Source organism: Melanerpes formicivorus, unplaced genomic scaffold (assembly GCF_026170545.1).
Source record: "Melanerpes formicivorus ecotype bairdi unplaced genomic scaffold, bMelFor1.0.p_v2 SCAF_100, whole genome shotgun sequence".
NCBI classification, from domain to species: Eukaryota; Metazoa; Chordata; class Aves; order Piciformes; family Picidae; genus Melanerpes; species Melanerpes formicivorus.
Window position 1 is genome coordinate 660,711 of NW_027142452.1, and position 19,618 is coordinate 680,328.

General features: G+C 60.8%; 2 protein-coding genes across 2 annotated transcripts; one reads left to right on the plus strand and one right to left on the minus strand.

The window, feature by feature from the left end:
* The first annotated feature begins 434 nt into the window (after nucleotides 1-434).
* Nucleotides 435-6,923, plus strand: ABI3 (ABI family member 3). The gene is made up of 8 exons (XM_068166378.1): nucleotides 435-825; nucleotides 1,713-1,880; nucleotides 3,083-3,259; nucleotides 3,854-3,936; nucleotides 4,079-4,174; nucleotides 4,576-4,757; nucleotides 4,876-4,995; nucleotides 5,539-6,923. The coding sequence occupies exons 1-8, from the start codon at nucleotides 709-711 to the stop codon at nucleotides 5,697-5,699; spliced, it is 1,104 nt and encodes a 367-aa protein (XP_068022479.1). The 5' UTR covers nucleotides 435-708; the 3' UTR covers nucleotides 5,700-6,923.
* On the minus strand, nucleotides 6,846-16,592 carry PHOSPHO1 (phosphoethanolamine/phosphocholine phosphatase 1). Its single transcript, XM_068166385.1, has 4 exons — nucleotides 16,410-16,592; nucleotides 13,471-13,573; nucleotides 9,916-10,017; nucleotides 6,846-9,127 (listed from the first exon to the last, which is right to left on the minus strand). The coding sequence occupies exons 3-4, from the start codon at nucleotides 9,958-9,960 to the stop codon at nucleotides 8,366-8,368; spliced, it is 807 nt and encodes a 268-aa protein (XP_068022486.1). The 5' UTR covers nucleotides 9,961-10,017; nucleotides 13,471-13,573; nucleotides 16,410-16,592; the 3' UTR covers nucleotides 6,846-8,365.
* Between the last annotated feature and the right edge of the window lie 3,026 nt (nucleotides 16,593-19,618).

The window sequence follows — 19,618 nt, forward strand, 5'->3', positions numbered from 1 at the left end:
CGTGGGGTCACTTGTGACATCCCTCTGTGCCCTGAGCTGAGCGAGGGCTGGGTGACCTGCGTGGGGTGCAGGGCAGATTCTGGGGGCAGGAGGGAGAAGATGAAGGGAATCGCCCTCCCTGGATGCTCCTGAGCCCCACACCTCCCAGGAGGGCAGCAGTGGCCCGTGGAGCATGGGCACAGGTGGCGGGGGGGGGGGGGGGCAGGATGCTTTGGTCACTCACCCCCACTCTGCACCCAAGCTTCCTCCAGGACTTTGCTGTCACCGCTGTGCTCATCCCCTGCCCCTCTGGGGTAACCACCAGCCATGGCTGGGAGCTGCCCCCCAACACCTCCTTCATGGGGCTGGCACCACGTTGTCTTCCTCCCCCAGAGACCCTTTCCAGGGCTGCGATGTGAAGGCGGCCAAGCTCAGCTCCACGCCTGCGGGATGGCCCTGCGGGGGGGGGACGGGACGGGGACGGGGACGGGGACACGGCGGCGCCCCGGGCCCTGCGTCAGCACCGCCGCGAGCTTCAAAACGGCGCCGGGGAGGAAGTAGGAGCTGGAGGCCAGCACGGAGGAGAGGCAGGAGCTGGAGGCCAGCACAGAGAAGAGGCAGGAGCTGGAGCCCAGCAGGGAGCAGAGGCAGGAGCTGGAGCCCAGCAGGGAGCAGAGGCAGGAGCTGGAGGCCAGCACGGAGGAGAGGCAGGAGCTGGAGCCCAGCACCATGTCAGAGCTGGAGCAGCTGCAGCACCACGACATCCCAGCAGGTCGGCAGATCCTGCGTGACCACCACTGCAACCTCCTCAGGGTCGCTGACTACTGTGAGAGCAACTACCTGGAGGTGAGTGGGACAGGGGCTTTGGGACTGGGTGAGATGTTTGGGACAGCTGGGAGCCCTCTGGGGTCCCAGGAGGGTGACATAAAAGGCTCTGACCTCAGAGATGGGAGCCTGAGCACTCCCATTAGCTGCATGCTGCTGTTTGGGGTTTTCCTCCTGTGCCTCTGTTTCCCCTCTTGCTCCAAGGCAGCTTTTCTGTTCAGCTCTCAGGATGGGTTCAGGACAAAGGCAGAGTGCTCCAGGGGTTTGGTACCTCTGAGAGATGGGGCTGTGGACACCAACTCTGCCTGGGCTGTCCCCAGGGTTTTGGAGGTGCCTCCTGGCAGGGCAGAGCTGAGCTGCTGCCTGCATACACACAGCAAGTGTGAAGCTCTGCCGCTGCCAAACTCCCTGCTTCTGCCTGGCCCTTACTGAGGGAAGGGGGGACAGGAGCTTTTGGGGTGAAACAAGAGGGGAAAGGCTCATTCTGGCCCTTTTTGTTTGGGTCAGCTCCCTGTGTGCTTCACAGAGCAGTGGCTTGGCTGGCTGGAGCCAGCCCCTGAGGCTGCTCCCAAGGGGCTGAACCCACCAGAGCAGGGCTGAAATATTCTGAGGACTGAGAAACCGCCCGGAGCAGGGTTGGTGCCATGGCCGCTTGGCCCCCGGGGTGACAGGAGGAGGCTGAGCATCCTGGGGCAGCATCCCAGGGAGGGACCCTGGTGCTGGAAGAGCTGAGCAGCGGTGCTTGGTGGGTGTCCATGTGTCCTGCAGCTGGGGCTGGGGGAAGTTTGATGCATTTGGAAAGCAGAAGGAAGCATCTCTGCCGCCGTGTGACTCCGGCGCGGCGGTGGAGAGCGGCGCTGGCCGCTTGGGGTGGCCTCAGCCCTCCGGCTTGGGCTTCCCCTCTCCAGGCCAGCAACAAGCGGAAGGCGCTGGAGGAGACGATGGCTCTGAGCACCCAGTCCCTGGCCAGTGTCACCTACCAGGTCAGCAGCCTGGCCACTGCCTTCCTCCGGCTGCTGGACCTGCAGGCGGCCGAGCTGCAGAAGGTGGAGGCTGACGTCCGCTGCGTGGCACAGGTGGGACCACCCTCCAACGGGGACCAGTGTGTGTTGGGGCTTAGGTCCTGAGAAAGGGGATGAGCTCCTGGGAGAGGGCACTTGGGCAGCTGGGAGAGGGTGAAGAGGCATTCACACCCCTTCCCATCCCCCCCAATAGCATCACCTTGCAGTGGAAGTACAACGGTGGTGAAACAGTGGCACAGGCTGCCCAGGGAGGTGGTGGAGGCCCCATCCCTGAATGTGCTCAAGCAATGTGTGGCCATGGCACTTGGGGCCATAATTTAGTGGCCGTGGTGGTGGTGGGTTGCTGGTTGGATTGGATGATTCTGTGGCTCACTCAGCCTATCCTCATAGCAGAGGTGTTCCAGAAGCTTCCTGGGTGGTGGTGGTGGTGGTCCCAACAAAGACTCAGGACCCAGAGCTCTGGCTGGGTTGGAGCAAAGCTAGAAGAGAGTAGATTCAGGTTGGATGTTAGGAAGAAATTCTTCACCATGAGGGAATCCACCCCTGGAGACATTCAGGGTCAAACTTGATGTCCCTGCTTGCTGTAGAGAAGTTGGACAAGATGACCTTTCCAACCTGTGAGGATCATCTCCTTGGGTGGTTGGGTGAGTCACCCAACACATCCTAGGGAGATGAGCCCATCCAGGGCTGGGAAAGTGGTCTCTGGGGTCTTCTCCCAGTTTAGGCCCTTGCAAATCCCAGTGGGCAGCACCATGGGAATTGCCTGGGAAGTCTCAGAGGAGCCAAAGCAGAGTGATGGGGCTCAGGGTGTTGGCCTGGCTACCACTTTCCACTTGCTGGGGCCTGGCCTCATCCTCCCAGAGCTTAGGGACAGCAGAGCAGAGTCCTGTGGCCTCCCGCCCTGTTCCTGGCACTGGGAGGCTGCCTGGAGCCTATCCAGCCATGGGAGGAGACGAGACCCTGTGCTCATGCTGGAAGCAGCAGGAAAACAGCTTATGAGCAGCCAAGGCTCACACATTCCCCCCAGCCTGCCCCCTTGTCCCCTGCTTTAGGAAGGGCCAGATGGCACCAGTGGCATCACTCTCCCCCTGCTGTGCCAGAGAGCAGGACCTGCCCCTGTGATTTTGGCCAGGCCAGGGTGGGTTCAGGCTCAATCCTGACCCTTTCCCTTGCAAGGCAGGGAGACAGGGCTGGGAGATGTGGTGGGCCATGGAGAGGGGGGACCAGGCTGATGGGGACAGTGTCATTGTCCACAGAGGGTTGACATGCACAAGGAGAAGGTGTCCCGCCGGGAGATCGGCTCGCTGACCGTCAGCAAGAGGTTCCCATCCCACCAGAAGATCGTGCCCCCCCCCAGCCCACCCTGCCTGGAGCCCTACTACAGGAAACCCCTCAACTTCAGCGTCCTGGATGACATTGGCCATGGCATAAAGGTCAGCCTGGGGCTAGGAGAGGGTCCCACGGGGGTGAGGGAGCTTGGATTGGCTTTCTTGGTCCTTGATGTCCCCAGGGTTGCACTGGTGGGTGTGGAGCTGAGCTCTAACCCCTCCTCAGTGGAGAGGTGGCCTCTGTCCGTGCCCCACAGCCCACTCCAGGGCTTGAGGTGGTCCCATCTCGAGGAGGGGGGCCATGGTCCCATGCAGCAAAGGGAAACTGAGGCACAGAAGTGCACAGCAGCTCCACGCTGCCTTTCCCAGCACCCAAACCACCCCTGCAGAAAGACACCCACGGGGCTGGGGGGGGTGTCAGCAGCCTCAGGGGAGCGAGCCCCCCAGCAAAGCCAGCTGGAGGGGAAGTGGTGGCAGTGGGGCTGTGGTTCCCACGGTGGCAGGCACCTCTCGGCCGCCTCCGCAGCGCTGCTGGCTCCTTCCGCTCGGCTGCTGCCGTGGGAGGGGAGCCCAGCACAGACCTCAGGGTGCTGCTTCCCGTTGGGGGTGGGGGAGTGCTGCACAGCCCTCTGGGGTGCGGTGAGGCTTGTGGGGGTGACTGAAGCCACCCTCAGCCATCACACCTCCCTGTGCCCACAGGACCACAGCACCCAGCTGTCCCGCACGGGCACCCTGGCTCGGAAGGGCATCAAGGCAACGGCGCAGGCTTCAGGCACCTTGGGGTGAGCCTGGGGGGGCTTTGTCTTGCTGTGTCACCAGGGAGGTGACAAGAGTGGAGACAGAGCCACCAGCAGCACCACGGCCATGGGGCTCTCATCCCTATCCCCATGCCAGCTGGGAGCTCAGTGGCCACTCTGCCCACAGGAGAGGCACTCGAGTCCCTGAGCCCATCCAGCCGCCTGTGGTTCCCGAGGGGAAGCTCTCCACAGCCTCCTCCACCTCCTCACTGACATCCACCAGGTACCAGCACTGCCCAGGGCAGGTTTGAGAGGGTCTGAGGGCGAGGGGGGTCAGAAGAACCCAGGGCAGCCACCATCACCTCACTGCTCAGGGGAGGTTCTGCTGCAAAGGGGTCTGGATGAAACAATGAGGATCTGGGGAGGGGGAGGTTTGCTGCCCCAAGCAGTGCTGGTCTGTAGAGCAAAAATCTCCTCTTAGGGAGAGGGGAACTGAGGCCTGTGGTGGGGAAGGGGTTGGGACAAGAATTGCACACAGCTGCCAGGTCTCCTGCCCACATGGTGGTCACAGTGAGTGGCATCTCACCCTGGCATGGGGCAAGTGGCTGTGTTCAAAGAGTTGGGGGCAGAGGCAGCCCCCCAGCCTGCCCCCCCAGCCTGACACCACTGCTCTTCCAACCCCAGCTCGAGTGGAGCCCCAGCAGCCCCCAGTGAGGGCATCCCAGTGCCACCACCACTGCCCTCCCTGCCAGGGCCATCTCCACCACCTGCAGCCATCATCCCACCACCTCCACCTCTCCCTGGGGACCTGCCCCCACCACCTCCAGGTGACCTTCCTGTGCCTCCTCTGGACCTCATACCTCCAGGTGAGTGGTTGCTGGCCCAGGGATGCTCAGCAGGGGGGGTTCAGTGGGGATATGGGGGCTGCAGAGGGCCTCTGCCTTCCTTGGAGCTCAGAACCCACTGATCCTGTGGGTTCTGCAGCTCCTGATGACCTCGAGCCACCACCAGCAGCAGCTTTGCCTGACTTTGAGGATTTGGCCCCACCACCACCCCCTGCCACAGAGGATCCTCCCTGGGCCCCAGAGAACTACCTGGAGAAAGGTGCAGTGGATCCCTAGCTCTCCCTGAGCTTTTCACTGTGGTATTTGAAAGGAGGTTGGGAGCTGGTGATGGGATGAGAGAGAAAATGGCCTCAAGCTGCCCCAGGGGAGGTTTAGGTTGGGCTTGAGGAGCAACTTCTCCCCTGCCAGAGTGGTCAGGGGTTGGCACAGGCTGCCCAGGGAGGTGGTGGAGTCCCCAGCCCTGGAGGTGTTGAAGAAATGTGTGGCTGTGGCACTTGGGGCCAGGGTTTAGTGGCCATGGTGGGGTGGGGTTGCTGCTTGGGTTTGAGCTGAGAGGGCTTTCTGCTCAAGAGCTGTGGAAAAATGTTACAGGCACAGCCTCCAACTACCCCAGGGGCCTGCCCCAGCCCCAGAGCCGCTGTGCTCCTGGGGGCCCTGGCCCACGCCTGCAGCGCTGGGCTGGGAGTGCCGCTGTGGCCGGCAGGGCGGGACGGTGAGGCCCGTGGCCCCTCCTTGGCGGTGGCTCTGGCCCCTGGTGGTGGCCTGGCTGGGCTCATGGTCCCTTCTGTGCCTGCTCTGGCAGTGGTGGCTCTGTACCCCTACGCCGCGCAGCAGGAGCGGGAGCTCTCCTTCCAGCCCGGCGCCCTCCTCTTCCTCATGCGGCGCTACTCGGACGGCTGGTGCGAGGGGGTGCTGGGGCAGGACTCGGGCTTCTTCCCTGGCAACTACGTGGAGCCCTTCTGAGCACCCAGGCCAGGCAGCCTCCAGCACCCTCCCCCCACCCCGGATGGGCCACATCCTGCTCCTGCTGAGGCTCCCTGCGTCTCCGGTTTGGCTTTGCACGGCTGAGGTCTGGGAGAGCTGTCTGGGACCTCTGAAGGTCAGTGAGTGCAACCATCAAGCCAACACCTGCATGCCCACTGCACCACATCCCCAAGGGCCATGGTGGGGCTCAAGATGCTGGGCCCATGGGCTGATCCTGGTGATGCTTCTGGGAGTAAGAGCCACGCAGGACCAGCACACAGATATAGGAGATCCTGGAATGGGTTGGAAGGGACCTTCAGGATCATCCAGTTCCAACTCCCTGCCATGGGCAGGGACACCTTCCACTAGACCAGGCTGCTGAAGGCCTCATCCAGCCTGGCCTTGAACACCTCCAGGGAGCAGGCATCCACAGCCTCCCTGGGCAACCTGTTCCAGTGTCTCCCCACCCTCACTCTCAAGAATTTCTTCCTGATCTCAGTCCAGCTTGTCCTGCCACTCCAGGCCTTTGTCAAAAGTCCCTTCCCATCTCTCCTGTAGCCTCCTTCATGCATTGGAAGGCTGCTCTAAGGTCTTCTTCAAGCCTTCTCCAGGCTGAACAGCCCCAACCCTCTCAGCATGGCCTCCCAGCAGAGGTGCTCCAGCCCTCTGATCATTTCCTTGGCCTCCTCTGGCCCCCTCCAACAGTTCAGTCATAGAATCAACAAGGTTGGGAAAGACCTCAAGGATCAAGTCCAACCTGTCACCCAAGACCTCCTGACTACTAAACCATGGCTCCAAGTGCCACATCCAGTCCCCTCTTGAACACCTCCAGGGATGGGGACTCCACCACCTCCCTGGGCAGCACATCCCACTGGCTAACGACTCTCTCTGGGGAGAACTTTCTCCTCCCCTCCAGCCTAAATGAATGTGGCTGAACACCCACAGGGACAAAGCAGCACCCAGGGCCCTTCCTACTCCTCCCCAGCAGCTTGAAACGAGAGAGACAAACCAAGGCTCCAACTGCCCCCAGTGTCCCCTAGAGAGCATCACTTGTAGCCTGGCCCCACTCTTTGGCTCTCCCCCCCACCCAGTGCTGTCCCCAGGGTCACCACTTTAAGGGAGAGAAAGCAGAGACTTGGAGAGCCATTTCACAGCCAGGGTTTATGGCCTGGATACAAACAACTTTGTGTATCTGCAATATAGAGAGCTCTATCTATATACATATATCTGCTTTTGTTTTGTTTAATTCCATGGCTTTTAAGTTCCACACAGTTGAACAGGCTCTGGAGGAGGAAGAACAAAGAGATGGGTGCATGGTGGTGGTGGTGGTGGGGAAATGAAAAGAGAGAGGAGGAACAACTTCAGAGCTGCTTTGGTTATTTCCTTACTGCTTGGGTTTGCTGCCAGGGTTTTGATGCTTTGGAGTTGGTAGAAGCCACCCTCAGGGGCTGGTAAGGCTGTGGATAAATCCAGGAGAAGCCAACCCCAGAGAGCAGCCAATACTGTGGAGGGTTCCCCCTGCAGAGTGCAATTAGAAGGGGTAATTAATACTGCAGGTGGGGCAAGGGGAGGGGGAGGTAACTGGAGGTGGGATTCTGGCCTCTAGGGACCCAATGCCAGGAGAAGAGCTACAGCACCACACCTCCCCCGGGGGGGGAAGGTTTGGCACCTCTCAACCGGCTCAGGAGGAGAAATTCTTCCCCTGCCCCCAAGCTGCTAGGGGAGAGGGCAGGATCCAGCCAACAGGAGGAGATGATTGGTGAATGGCTCAGGCAAGGAGGGCCCTGCCTGCCCTGGGGACATGGCAGCTGCTTTGCCCTGGAAGCAGAAGCAGAGGATGGAGGTGGAAGGCAAGGGCAGGTCCTTGTCCCACGGAGGGATGTGGTTGCTGTGCCCATGGCCTGGGTGGGGATGGGCCAGAGGAGGGTTTTGGCAAGGCCCCACCTTCCCAGCAGGGTTCCTGGCCCTTGTCTCATGATTATTTAGTCTTTTTGTTTTTCTTTCCCAGAGAATAAAGTCTCAGGAGACAAATTTGAGTCCATCACAAGGCTCAGCAGCTGAGCCAGGGGCTGCCCTGCCCAGGCTGGCTGTGGTGGGCAAACTGGTGAGGCTGGGCAGCAGAGATGTCCCAGGTTCAACTTCCAGTGGCCTCCCAAAAGGGGCAAGGAGCCCTCAAGCATCAGGTTCAAGGCAACAACAGGGTGGCTCCTGGCGTGGCCAGTGGAGAGGGGGTGGTGAAGGCAGGAGGAAGCATGTGCAGGGCCCAGCTTGGGGGGAGCTGGCTGCTTCTGGTCTTTCAGGCATTGCTCTTGTCAAGTCCAGAGGGAGGGAACAAAAGTCCCCTCCCTACACCCAAAGCTCCTCACCACTTAGTGTTGGCAAACACCCACGCTGGAGCAAATGTCCGAGCTGCATAGAGAAGGCTTCAGCTCAACGTGGCAGGGGAAGGAGAGGGGGGTGGGACCTAGAGAAAGTGCTTTCATCGTTGGGAAGAGAGGAGCTTGGGAGAGGAAAGGCAGGAAAAGTGACCCAGGAGCCAGGGGGGAGGGTGCTGAGCAAGCAGTGCCAACGATCACGGGGTACAGGCTGCGACACCCCCGCCCCCTTGCCCCAGCTTCTCCTTCCCCGGCTGCTTTACAGCCAGCAGAGGCTCTTCCCGGCCGGCCTCAACACTTCTTCTTGAGCAGCTCCTGGAGATAGTGGGCAACTTCTGCAGCTGACTCCCAGGGGACAAGAGTGGCCTGGAAAGCCCCAGGCTGCTTCCTCTCCATCTCCTGGGCCATGCGGTGCATGGGGTAGCCCTTGCGGGGGAAAGCCACGTCGGCGGCGGTCAGGGTCACGGAGGGGCAGAAGTCGTTGGCGCCGTCGCCCACGTAGAAGACCCTCTCGAACTCCACCTCCTCCTGGGCTCTCTCTGCCAGGTACTCCGTCAGGATCTTGCGCTTGCACATGTTGGCCGGGCAGGCAAGGCACTTGTGGCTGTGGTAGGGCCCCAGGGTGAGGTAGCCTCTCTTGTCGAAGCTGGAGGGGTTGCTGAAGACCTTGCGGAAGAGGGGCTGGAAGCCGGCGGCCCGCAGCTTGCACTCGATGCCGAACATGTTGGCGTCGGAGATGAGGATGAGCTCAAAGAGCTCCTGGTGCTTGGAGAGGAACTGGAAGAGCTCTGGCATGCCGGGGGAGAGGGGGATGCTCTCGTAGACGGCCTTGAAGTCGCCCATCCTGACGCCCTGCTCGCCCATGTAGGCCAGCACCCGCTGCATGTACTCGTTGTAGAAGCCCTCGCGGAAGGTCTGCCGCAGCTGCTCCGGCAGCGCCTGCCCCGGCGCCGCCCGCACCACCGACTCGTCGCTGTTCTCGTCCACGATGGTCTCGTCGAAGTCGAACACCAGCAGGTACCTGGGGGGCCGAGGGGTGGCCATGCCAACGCCCTGCCGGGGTGGGGAGCACACACGCAGGCCTGGCCGTTAGCGCCGGCCGCGGCGGCAGAGCAGGAGGCTGCCGGCCCCGCGGGGCTGCTCCTTACCTACCTTGCCCCCCCCCCCCCCTCCCCCCAGCACCTCAGCAGCTTGTTAACCCAGCTGGGCTTGGAGTGGGGGAGCAGGGGGAGGTAATCCCCTGCTGCCAGACCTCGGCCCCGGCCCCAAAGCCTTGATCCTGCCTATAAAGAGATCATTCTGCCACCGCTAATCTGTTCCTGCGCTCAAGGAGGTCACTGTGCCGAGTGTCCTCCTGGGGGATGTGGGGACAGGGCAGGCCTTGGGGTGTTTTGTGCAGGGAGGGTCCCTGGGGAGGGGTTTTATCCCCCAACCAGCTCCTGTCCCACCTCTGAAACGGGGTTAGTGTGCCTGCAGTCCCTTCTTGCTGCCAGGACAGGTCTGGCTCATCCCAGCAGGGGAAAACACTTTGCAGGCTGAGCTTTGCTGCATCACCCAGGTGCAGTTTACCCCCTGGGTTGGGTTAGGGTTGAGTTGGGCATCACAAGCACCTGAGAGGCCTGGGATAACTTGGGGCTGCCTCCTGCCCTGCTCCAAACCCAAAGGACCCACGGTGCAAACCCAGTGAGCCCCAGCCCAGCCTCCCAGTGCCCACCCCACGCCCCAGCCTGGCTGCTCCCACATCACTGCAGCCAGAGGAGTGCAGGGTGGGGACCCAGCCTTGAGAAGAGAGGGCACAAGCCCACCCAGGAAGGCCCAGACTGGGGGGGGATGGCACTGACCTTAAACAGGCATGGCAGCCCCACGCCCTCACAGCACCTTTTCATTGTAAGACCATCTCAGGCTGCAGGCTGTGCTTGGGGCCTGCTGAGCTCCTCCCCTGCCTGCAAACCACAGAGGAAAAAGGGAGACACTGGTCAGTGGTTTGAGTTCTCCCCAGCTGACACCTTCAGGCATGCCACCAGATCATAGAATCATAGAATGGGTTGGGTTGGATCTTCAGCATGGTCCAGTTCCAACCCCACTGCCATGGGCAGGGACCCCTCCCACCAGCCCAGCTTGCTCAAGGCCTCATCCAGCCTGGCCTGGAACACCTCCAGGGAGGAGGCAGCCACAGCCTCCCTGGGCAACCTGCTCCAGTCTCTCTGCTCCCCTCACTGGAAAGAATTTCTTCCTCAGCTCCAGTCTCAATCTCCTCTCTTCCAGCTCAAAGCCATTGTCCTCATCCTGGCACTCCCAGCCCTTGTCCAAAGTCCTTTCCCAGCTCTCCTGTAGCCCCTTCAGGTGCTGGAAGGCTGCTCTAAGGTCTCCCTGGAGCCTACTCTAGGCTGCACAGCCCCAACTTCCTCAGCCTGTACCCACAGCAGAGGTTCTGCATCCCCCTGATCATCTTTGTGGCCTCTTCTTGACCCACTCTAGCAGCTCCATGTCCCTGTGTGCTGGGGGCCCCAGAACTGGAGGCAGTGGTGCAGGTGGGGTCTCAGCAGAGCAGAGCAGAGGAGCAGAATCCCCTCCCTGTGCTGCTGCTCTCCCTGCTCTGGATGCAGCCCAGCTCCTGGCTGCCTGCTGGGCTGCCAGTGCCCCCTGGCCCCCTCATGCTGAGCTTTCCATCAACTGACACCCCCAAGCCTGCTCCCTCAAATGTCACAGCACAGCCAAGCTTGGGACCTTCTGTACCAGCAACAGAGGAATTAAAGGAGCCTCCAGGGAGTGGGGTGAGTGGGCAGAATCCATTTAATGCCTCTGATCCCTCTTAATGCCCTGGAGCAGCCAGGCTTTGCTGCATGTGAAAGCAGGCAGCAGAACAGCTTGGCAGTGGCAGCCCAGCAGCCCTTGGCCCGTGCCAAACACTGCCCCCGTTTCTTTGCAGCAGAATTTAATGGAGCAATTAACCTGCAATGCAAGCAGGGCCCCAGGCAGCTCCAGGCAGCAGCTGCCAGGCTGCAGCCCCCAAGCCAAGCCTGAGCCCAGGGTATGTCACTGGGATTTTGCTGACCTCTTGTGGTACTCAGTGAGGAGAGCAGGGTGGTGGGAGAGCTCAACCAGCCACCCAGCCAGCCCAACAGCCAGCCAGACATCCAACCACGCACCCAGCCCAGCCCAACATCCACCCACCCAGCCAGCCCAACATCCAACCACCCACCCAGCCAGCCCAACATCCAACCACCCACCCAGCCAGCCCAACATCCACCCACCCAGCCAGCCCAACATCCAACCACGCACCCAGCCCAGCCATCCAGCCAACCACCCAGCCAGCCAGCCCAACATCCAACCACCCACCCAGCCAGCCCAACATCCAGCCAGCCACCCAGCCAGCCCAACATCCAACCAACCACCCAGCCAGCTACCCATCCAACCAACCACCCAGCCAGCTACCCATCCAACCAACCAGCCAGCCAGCCCAACAACCACCCACCCAGCCAGCCAGCCCAACAACCACCCACCCAGCCAGCCAGCCCAACATCCAACCACCCAGCCAGCCCACTAACCACCCATCCAACCAAACATCCAGCCAACCAGCCAGCCCAACATCCAACTAACCACCCACCCAGCCAACTAACCCAGCCATCCAACCACCCAGCCAGCCCACTAACCACTGAGCCAGCCACCCATCCAACCAGCCAGCCAAACATCCAACTAACCACCCACCCAGCAAACTAACCCAACTATCCAACCACCCAGCAAGCCACCCATCCAACTAACCCACCTACCCACCCACCCAACCACCCAGCTAACCATCCATCCCTCCAACTAACCAACCAGTCATCCAAGCAAGCATCCATCCATCCATCCATCCATCCATCCATCCATCCATCCATCCATCCATCCATCCATCCTCCCAACCAGCCAACTGTGCAGCCAAACCCTGCTCAGAGCTCAGCTGGGTGGTGAGCAGGAGGCACCAGGCCGTGGGATGCAGGGGACCTGAGCTGGGCAGCAGCAGCAGCCTGGCTTCAGGGAGGCTGGGAGCCTTTAAATTGCCTTTCTTCTTTTCAGCTGGAGGTGAGCTGTGGAGGATTTGGCTGGTTGGAAGCCCAGCAGCCAAACTATTTTGGGCACAACCACAACTCCTGACTCTGCTGAAGGAACGAAAGTGAGTGGCAGTGGGTGCTGGAAATTCAACCCTTGGCTTGGAAGCTCCTCCAAGGGATTGTTTGTGAAGGCTTCAAGCCCAAACACCAGGCTCTGGCTTTGGGAGGAGCAGCCCCCAAGTGCTGAGCTTTATTTAGAGACATCCTTTGAAGCCAAATAAAGCTACAGCCAGCCTGGGAGTGGGATTGGCCACTACCATCCTCAGGTCCAGACCAAGGGAAACAGGGGGGGGAAACAAGGGGGGGAAGTGAATAAACACCAGAGAATGGTGGGGTTTGGTTATGTTCTATAGAGCTGCCAGCTGGGGGGGGGAAGGGGGGGCATAATTTGGGTCTAAGCCTTAAGGAGATGTTGTGGAACTGATGCACAGAAGAGCTTAGGTTGGACAGGACCTCAGAGATCTTCTACTGCAACCTGCCTGCCATGGGCAGGGATTCAGAGAATGATTTGGCCTGGAAGGGACCTTCAAGATCATCCAGTTCCAACCCCCCTGCCATGGGCAGGGACACCTCCCACCAGCCCAGGCTGCTCAAGACCTCATCCAGCCTGGCCTGGAACACCTCCAGGCAGGAGGCAGCCACAAGCTCCCTGGGCAACCAGTTCCAGAGTCTCACCACCCTCAGACTGAAGAACTTCTTCCTCAGCTCCACTCTAACCCTGCTCTCCCTCAGCTTCAAACCATTCCCACTTGGCCTGGCTCTGGACACCCTCAGGAAAAGTCTCTCTGCAGCCTTCTTGCAGGATCCCTTCAGGTAGCAGCAGATCCTAAGGTGCCCCTGGAGTCTTTTCCCTAGGCTGGACACCCCCAGCCCCCTCAGCCTGTCCTCATAGCAGAGCTGCTCCAACCCTTGGATCACCTTTGTGGCCTCCTCTGGCCTCCCTCCACCAGCTCTGTGTCCTTCTTATGCTGGGGACACCAGAATTGGAAGCAGTATTCAAGGTGGGGGCTCAGCAGAGGAGACTCAAGGGGCAGAATCCCCTCTCCTGCCCTGCTGCCCACACACAGGGCTGGAGCTGGAGGTCTCCCACGACCAGAATCCAACCAGCAGCGTCCGTGGGCACATCCCAGCTGGCTCAGTTTGGAGCAGGGAGAAGCAGAACCTCTGCAGGACTGAGAGCCCCCCAGGACCTAGATCCCTGCAGGACCTAAATCCCTGCAGGACCTAAATCCCTGCAGGACCTAGATCCCTGCAGGACTGTGTCAGTGCTCCCAGCAGAGCTATTTCTGTGTGCAGATGACTCACCCGGCGCCTGCCTTCCGGCAGGGTGTCCAACCACCTTCAGCAGCAAAGGGACTCCCTCCCGAAGCAAGGCAGAGTGGCCACACTGCCTAACATTGTGGGAAGCCTGGAGGTGGGAAGAGAAGAATCCAGCAGGGGTTTGGCTCGGTGGTTGCACCAATTAAACACAGTGAGTTCAGGACGAGGGGCAGAGCGGAGCCAAAGGAAGCACTGAGCTGCTGGGTTCACCCCGAGGGTGATTTCCAGGGTAGTTTATCTCCCAGACCCCACAGAATCCCAGCGTGGGGAGGAGGGTTGGAAGGCACCTCTGGAGCTCAGCCAGTCCAACCCCTGCTCCAGCAGGGCACCCACAGCAGCTTGCCCAGGAGCACAACGCCCGGGGGGGTTGAAAGCTCTCCACACAAGGACACTCCACAACCTCCCTGGGCAGCCTGCTCCAGGCCTCCAGCAGCCTCACACCAAAGAAGTTTCTCCTCCTGTTCAGGTGGAACCTCCTGGGTGCCAGTCTGTGCCCCTTGCCCCTTGGCCCGGCCCTGGGCACCACTCAGCAGAGCCTGGCCCCAGCCTCTTGCTCCCCACAGCTCCTTCAGCTCCTGCTGAGCATTGCTCAGCTCCCCTCTGGGGCTGCTCTGCTGCAGGCTCTCAGCCCCAGGGGCTCTCAGCCTTTGCTCCTCACAGAGCTGCTCCAAGCCCCTCAGCAGCTTTGTAGCCTCCTCTGGACTCTCTCCAGCAGTTCCCTGAACATTCTCTTGCTGTTTTCTTCCCCTCTGGGATCCCTCCAGGATCCTTTTGCCCCGAAGAGGCTCAGGGAGGACAGACACTGAATCCCAGTAACATTCACCACCCTCCTTATCTCCCCCATCAGCTCTCGCTGTGTCCCTGCTGGGCTGACTTCAAGCTCAGTCCTGGGAAGGGTTCAGAGCAGGACAAGCTACAGGGAGCAGATCAGCAACTGTGCTGAGCAGGGCAGGGACACCTCCCACTAGCCCAGGTGGCTCAAAGCCTTCCTTGCCTTCAACACTTCCAGGGAGAGGGCATCCACAATCTCCTTGGGCAACCTGTTCCAGCATCTCTCTACCCTCGTAGCAAAGAGCTTCTTCCCCATGCCCAATCTCAATCTCTCCTTCTCTAGTTTCAAACCACTGCCCCTTGCCCACCCCAAGCCCTTGCAGAAAGTCCTTCTCCAGCTCTCCTGTAGCCCCTTCAGGTACTGGGAGCCTTGCCCTTAAACCCCCATCTGATGTCTCGGGTATATAAGAGATGTTTGGGGCTCTTTTCCTGCATGTGAACCTAAACCCCAGCCACTGACCTTTGGCAAGGTCATTTGTCACTGTCCCCACCCTCAGGGCAGCAGTAAAGGCAAAACAAGAGGGCAGAGGGACGTGGTTCAGGGGTAGTGGTGGGATTGGGAGCTCCAGGTGAGTGGTTGGACTTAAGAGACTGATGGAAAGGGCTGGGTTGGAAGGGACCTTAGAGACCACCTGGTTCCAAACTCCTGCCACGGGCAGGGACACCTTCCACCAGCCCAGGCTGCTTAAGATCTCATCCAGCCTGGACTTGAACACCTCCAGGGAGGGGACATCCACAGCCTCCCTGGGCAACCTGTGCCAGTGTCTCACCTTTGATGATCTCAAAGGTCTCTTCCCACCTCAGCAGCTCTATGGTTCTGCGTTTCTGTGAGAGAGTTCTGCTGCCCCAGAAAGCAAAAGCAGAGGAGGGGAAATATCCTTCCCCAGCACCATGCACTACGTCACAGGGAATCCTGAGCCGATTCCCCCACTTCTGGGATAGAAACCTGACCTGCTCCCGGCCCTGACCATCCAAAGCAGCCCCCGAAGATGAAGGAAATGAGCGAATCAATAACAAATCGCCAGCGCAGAGCTCAGAGTGGTGTCTCTGCCGACCCCCACCAGGCACCACCTCAGCCCTTCTGGTGCTCCGTGGCTCCTGCTTCACCCCAACGCCTCCCGGAGCAGTGTTGGAGGGGACCGGGAAGAGCCTCCCTGGGCTTAGGGGTGTCCCCCGCGCAGGGCTGCAGGGCCGGGGCCGGTCCCCTCGGGCTGCCGGCACGTTCCCGGTTTTTTATGGTGTTTATCTTCCCTGCCTCCCGCCGGGAAGCTGCTGCGGTGTTACCGGAGCCAAAGCTCTCGGGTTTTGCAAGAAAAACGATTCCCGGCACCAGGAAGGTTTAGCCCCCAGCCCGCTGCGGCTGGCAGGCGGCGGGGGAGGGATTGGTGGGAAGGGTCCAAACCCAGACCCCCACCCCCCGTCCCCTCCACCAAGTTGCGGTGCCAGAGCCCGCTGCTGGGCACACGCAGCCAGCGGCCTCTCGCCCTCCCGGGCACCGATGCCGGTGCCAGCCCGGTGCTAGCCGTGCCGGGACCGACAGCGGCTGCTGCTCCGGCTCCGGTACCGGACACGCTCCAGCTCTGCTGCCCGCGGAGCAGGACCGGTGCCGACTCAGGCACGGCGCTCCTCGGGTCCTCCTGGTACCGGTGAGAGCCGCAACGGGGCTGACTCATGCAGGATCCTGCCCGCTCGGCCCTCCCGGTACTGGCACCAGCCGCACCGGTCCCTGCAAGGTCGTACCGGATCGGTACCTCCCGCTGCCGGCACCAGCCGCTCCGGTCTCCGAAAGGTCGGATCGGATCGGCACCTCCCGAGGCCGTCACCCGCCGCTCCGGTTCCTCGCAAGGTCGTACCGGATCGGTACCTCCCGGTACCGGCACCCACCACCCCGCTTCCTCACAAGGTCGTATCGTATCAGCACCTCCCCGTACCGGCAGCAGCCGCCCCAGCCAGCGGAGACCCCCCGAGAGGGGGCACAACCCGGTACCAGCACCAACCGCAGCGGATCGGCATCTCCCGATCACGGAGCCTCCTGTCAGGTCGGCACCTCCCGGTACCGCCGCCCCGGTGCAGACTCAACGCCTGATCCTTACCGGGTCGAAATCTCCCGGCTCACAACGGTGCCAGTGGAGGGGGTGCACAGGGATGCTGGACGGGACCGGTCGGGTACCGGCGATTCGGGGCGGGAGGGAGCAGCGGAACCGGTGCACTGCGGAGCGCAGCGGCAGGGACCGCCGGCAGGGCTGCCGCGGACGCGGCCCCTTTAAGGCGACGCAGCCGGAGCCGCGGCGCGACTCGGCGGAACAACCGCAGTGCCGCTACGTCACCGCCCGCGCAGCCAATCACAGCCGCGCCGGCGCGCACGGAGGGGGCGGTGTCTGTGGGAGCCACGCCCCCAGCCCTGCAGGGCGGGGGAGCGGCTGGGAGCGATCTTGGCTTCCCCCCCGGCGGCGCTCCCCGGGTGTACCGCGGCGGCAGCGCTGCTCCGCTCCGCTCAGCTCCCCAATGGGCACTAAACAACCACACAAACCTCCCTCCCAGCCAGAAACATCTAATTTCCCCTATTTGGGACGTTTTTACCCCAAACGAGGGGGGCGCAGCGCGCAGAGCGCACGGGGGTGTCCCCAAAATAGATCCTGGGGCGGGGAATCGATGCCAGCTCCGGGGAAAGCTCCTAAATGGACTTGAAAAACAACTTCCCCTCCCTCCCCTGCCTCGAAACAGCCAGTTTAGCCTTTTTGAGGAAGTTTTGCCCTAAACTGGGGGGGGGCTGCAGCCTGCAGGCTCCATGAGGAGTCCCCCCCAATGCATCCTTGCGGGGGGAATCGGTGCCAGCTTGGGGCGAAGCTCCCGAACCGACATTAAACTCCGCCTCGAAACAGTTTAATCTTTCTGAGCAGGTTTTGCCCCCAAACGAGGGGTGTGCAGCATGCAGACCCCGGGGGGGGGAGGGAGAAGGGAGTCTCCGAAATACGTCCTGGAGAGGGGTACCGCTGCCAGCTCTGGCGCAAGCTCCCTAATCGATATTAAACTTCCCCCTTGAAAGAGTCAGTTTAGTCTTTTTGAGGAGGTTTTGCCCCAAAACGAGAGGTGTGCAGCCTGTAGACCCCGTGAACGGGACCACCCACCCCTCCCCTCCCCCCCAAAAAAAACCAATACATCCCGAGAGGGGAAAGCTGCAGCAGCTCGGAGGAAAGAAGCTTTTACCGGGCGCAGAGGAACCACCCCGGGGCTGAGCTGTTCCACCCCGCAGCCCCGCTGCTGGTGGTGGTGGGGGGGGGGGGGGAAGGGGAGGAAGCAGAAGCTAATTTTAGGTGCCCCCAGGCATGGAATTGCAGGGTGCCCGTCCAGGCAGGACATCCCCACCCCCAATAAAAACACCCTCCTCAGCTGCAGGGTGGTGGCTGAGCGGTATCTTGGGCTTTGCAGGGCGGCTCGCACGTCCCCGAGTGGCCTGTGATAAAATGAAACCCCAGAAGAGCAGCTTGCCCCAAGGGCGTGGGGCAGGGAGGGGACCCAGCGAGCGGCACCGGCTCGAACCAACCCCTGCGGCTAAAGACACCGCCAAAGCTTGAGGGCTGTAATTAAAGCCGGCTAAGAATGGAAGGATGTGAAGAAAAGTCGAGAAGGCTGGAAAACAAACCCAAAACACACCCAAAAAAAAACCCTCACAGCCACCTCACATTTTTCCTCTCCCTTTGAGGGTTGGATGGATGAGAGGGGAAGGGAGGGGAGGGTGTGGGTGGGTCCCTGTGGGACATGCCACGTTGTGCTGGTGCAAGAAGCTGTGGCACCCAAAGCTCTAAAGTTTCTCTCTGTGTGGTCCCCTAACGTGGCAAGGTTTTGGTCTTTGCTTCAGAATCAATCAATCCATTAAATGAATCAATAACAATTGGCCCTGTTTGGGGGAGGGGGGGAAAGAGGTGGTCCCAGCTGGGGCAAAATGTAGTCCTGATGGTGGCAAAACCTCAGTCCTGATTTCAGCCAAGTTTGTTCCATCACTTGGGCAGAATTTAGCCCTCCAAGGCAGCAAGAAAGTTCCCATTTGGGCAAAGTTTGGGGCTCATTTTGGCAAAGGAGAAAATATTTGGTCCCAGGTTTGGGCACAATTTGGTCCCAGGTTTGGGCACAGTTTGGTCCCAGGTTTGGGCACAATTTGGTCCCAGGTTTGGGCACAGTTTGGTCCCAGGTTTGGGCACAATTTGGTCCCAGGTTTGGGCACAGTTTGGTCCCCAGTTTGGATAACACTTCAGTCCCAAGCCCAGGCAAAGCAGAGCTCAGGGTGGCTTCTGCAGCCAGGCTCTTGCTCTTCCAAGACCAAGGGCTCTTGGCAGTGGTGCCCAAGGGGGCAAGAGGCACAAACTGGCACCCAGGAGGTTCCACCTCAGCACAAGGAGAAACTTCTTTGGTGTGAGGCTGCAGAGCCCTGGAGCAGGCTGCCCAGAGAGGTTGTGGAGTCTCCTTCTCTGGAGAGCTTCCAACCCCCCCAGGCCATTGTGCTCCTGGGCAAGCTGCTGTGGGTGCCCTGCTGGGGCAGGGCAGGGTTGGACTGGGTGAGCTCCAGAGGTCCCTTCCAACCCTCCCCATTCCCTAATCTTTCCTTCCAGCCCTTGCTCCCTTGTCTGACCTTTGCAGACCAACAGCTGCCCACAGCCAGCCCTGGGGATCAGGGCAATGTTAAGTCTGAGCCATCTGGGGGAGCAGAGCACCCCCTGTTCCCCCCTGCACAGGCTGGCTTTGCCTGGTTCTCCTTTGGTATTTCCCAGCACACACTTGGGAGTTCCAGCAGCTCCTCTCAACACAGGGCACCACGTCCAGGCCATTTGTCAGTGGGTAGAAGACAAGTGGGCAACTCAAAAGGGCAAATCCTCCACTGCCCTTCTGCCTCCTTCCCAACTGCAGGGCAGGGGGAGGGCAAAGACCACTCCAGAAACATCACAGAGAGAGGAGTTTGGCACCTGGGGTGCTCCTGGATCCCAGTGATTTTCCACTGTCAAGAAGCCCTGCAGAGCAAGTGAGGACACCACTTTCTGCACTGGGCTGACCTGGCTGCTGGCAGCCCCTGAATAAGCTGGGGCCACCCTCTCCTGGGCACACAGATTCCTCCCCAGGGGTGGGACATCCCCGTGCTGCAGGAGGCTGACTCTGCCCCAGGCTGTTTGTCCTCCTGGGTTTTCACCACCGAGCTGGGAATTGCATCAGCACACATCCAGCCCTGAGGCCACCCCAGGTCCAGGTAGCTGCCCTGCCTGCCTGTCCCAGGCCACCCCTGGGTTTATTTCCATCCTGCAGCACACACAAG